At 43.8% G+C, this 2651-nt stretch overlaps 1 protein-coding gene across 1 annotated transcript; it reads left to right on the top strand.

The window, feature by feature from the left end:
- Positions 1 to 1002: 1002 nt before the first annotated feature.
- Positions 1003 to 2154, top strand: LOC122914104 (olfactory receptor 51I2-like). The gene has a single exon (XM_044260740.1). It carries the CDS (start codon positions 1003 to 1005, stop codon positions 1963 to 1965), a length of 963 nt encoding a protein of 320 aa, XP_044116675.1. The 3' UTR covers positions 1966 to 2154.
- The last annotated feature ends 497 nt before the right edge of the window (positions 2155 to 2651 follow it).

Genomic DNA, 2651 nt, shown 5'->3' with positions numbered 1-2651 from the left:
ACCTGGGGAGCATCAAATGTCTCTTCATTTATCAATCCTTTGCTAGTACTTATGTTCATTTTCAGCCTGGGACTTTATAATTACTGGGACATAATTAAAAGAGAAGGTCCTAGGATCTATATTCAAACCCTCCAAACACAAAAAGATCTTAAGTTCTAATAGCTAACTCAGGGATGCCTGCGTGGCTCAGTTGTTAAACATCTGCCTTTGGCTCAGGGCATGATCCCAGGGTCCTGGGATGGAACCCTGCATCAGGCTCCCAACTCTGTGGGAAGCCTGCTTCTCCTTCCCCAACACCCCCTGCTTATGTTCTCTCTCCTCTGTCAAGTAAATAAATAGAATCTTTAAAAAATAATAACAATAATAACTGACTTGGAAGAATGTGCAGTATTCTCTTCTTCAGATGGACTTCAAATGTTCTTTTCTTTCACTTTAACTAAAATATCTCTTCTCTATCAGCAAGGTAATTATGACACAACAATGAAATAATGATGTGAAAGCATTTAGAATACTGTGAAATGCAGTATTAACAGGAAAAAAGTAATGACCAGGACCCAGAAGACAATGACGATGAAGATGATGATGATGAGCATTTAGAGAGGGCTTTACATATTAAAGAGCATTAACATAAATCCCTTCATAACAATGAATCGTGGAACACTGAAAAAATAAAATTTTTTAAAAAGTGCTCCCCAAAAAAAAGAAAGAAAGAAAGAAAAGAATTAACTAATTTCTAATTCTATTTCAATCATTTTTGTATGGTAATCATGAGGAAGTTAAACTATCCCCTACAATCTACATTGATTTGAGGACATATTAGCTAACGTGTGTATATTCCTGGAACAGTTATTAATACAAAGAGCTGAGAAGATGGGAAATAATGAAATAACCCACATAGCATAACTAATGGTCTTCCTAATAACAAGTGTCTTGTCATTATCTTTCTGTCTCCCCAGAATAAAGAAGTCACATCTTTCCAGAAACCTCAACTGCTTTCCAAAGATGCTGCCTTCCCAGTCCTATGTCAATATCTCCTTCTTCCAGCCACATGCCTTCCTAATGATTGGCATCCCAGGGCTGGAGGCTGTTCATGGATGGATCTCCATCCCCTTCTCCTCCATGTACACAGTGGCCCTCACTGGAAACTGCCTGATCCTCTTGGCTGTAAGGAGAACTCCCAGCCTGCACCAGCCCATGTACTACTTTCTGTCCATGCTGGCCCTCACCGATGTGGGCCTCACTCTGTCCACACTGCCCACCACCCTGGCTGTGCTCTGGTTTGACCATCGGCTCATCGGCTTCAATGCCTGCCTGGTCCAGATGTTCTTCCTCCATTCTTTCTCTGTGGTGGAGTCGTCGGTGCTCCTGGCCATGTCATTTGACCGCTTTGTGGCCATCTCCAACCCTCTTCGCTATGCGGCTATCCTCACCAATAGTGTCATCATTAGGATTGGGCTGGCCATTGTGGCTCGAGCCACTATATCCCTCTTTCCAGGGCCCTTCTTACTGAAGCGACTGAACTTCTGCCCTGATAAGAACCTTCTGTCCCATTCCTTCTGTTTCCATGCAGATGTCATGAAACGGGCCTGTGCTGATATTACTGTCAACATCCTTTATGGACTCTATGTAGTTTTATCCACAGTGGGTGTAGACTCCTTGCTTATCGTCCTGTCCTATACCCTTATTCTTCATACGGTGATGGGCCTAGCCTCTCCCAGGGAGCGTGTGCGGGCCCTAAACACATGTGTGTCTCATATATTAGCTGTTCTGATTTTCTATATCCCCGTCATAGGCGTGTCAATGATCCACCGTTTTGGGAGGCACCTGCCTCATATTGTACATGCTCTCATTGCCTATGTGTACCTGGTGGTGCCCCCTGTGCTCAACCCCATCATCTACAGTGTGAAATCCAAGCCCATCCGGGAGGCCATGTTCAGAATGCTGAGAGAGAAGAGGCAAGGCTGATGAAACCAAGAAACAACCGCAGAATATGAGGAAAAACATGGCCAGTCTTATGTCCAGAAACCCCTTACTCAGGTCCCTGACCCAGACACATTATCAAGAATATGACAACTGGATACCGTTAGATTGATGGGTGACAAACAGTCTTCTTTTTTTTTTTTCTTCTTTTTTTTTTTTAAGATTTTTATTTATTTGTTTGATAGACAGAGATCACAAGTAGGCAGAGAGGCAGGCAGAGAGGCAGGCAGAGAGGCAGGCAGAGAGAGAGGGGGAAGCAGGCTCCCCAATGAGCAGAGAGCCCGATGTGGGGCTCGATCCCAGGACCCTGAGACCATGACCCGAGCTGAAGGCAGAGGCCTAAACCACTGAGCCACCCAGGCGCCCCTGGTCTTCTTGATTCTTTCCTGCACTCATTAACTTCAGCTTTTTAATTCAGTATTTACTTGTACAAGAGACTCTGTGCTCATTACTAAGGATAGTAAAATGAATTATATGTGGTCTTGTCCCTCTGTTGCAGGACAGAAGCTTCTAAACACACAATTAAATTAAGTGTAATAAGGCTATGATAGGTACACACAAAGTGCTACAGGAACCTGGAAGAGGGTTTCCTGTCTCATCAAGAGGAAATGAGAAAGGAGTCAGGGAAAAAGGATGGAAGGTGAGTAGGAGTTTGTCACACAGAAAAGGTG

The sequence above is a fragment of the Neovison vison genome, chromosome 7, assembly GCF_020171115.1.
Source record: "Neovison vison isolate M4711 chromosome 7, ASM_NN_V1, whole genome shotgun sequence".
NCBI classification, from domain to species: domain Eukaryota; kingdom Metazoa; phylum Chordata; class Mammalia; order Carnivora; family Mustelidae; genus Neogale; species Neogale vison.
This window is presented reverse-complemented; position numbering and strand designations above follow the sequence as displayed.

Excerpts from the sequence above, each read along its gene's own strand:
- LOC122914104 (XM_044260740.1), top strand. The coding sequence starts at position 1,003 with ATGCTGCCTTCCCAGTCCTATGTCAATATCTCCTTCTTCCAGCCACAT.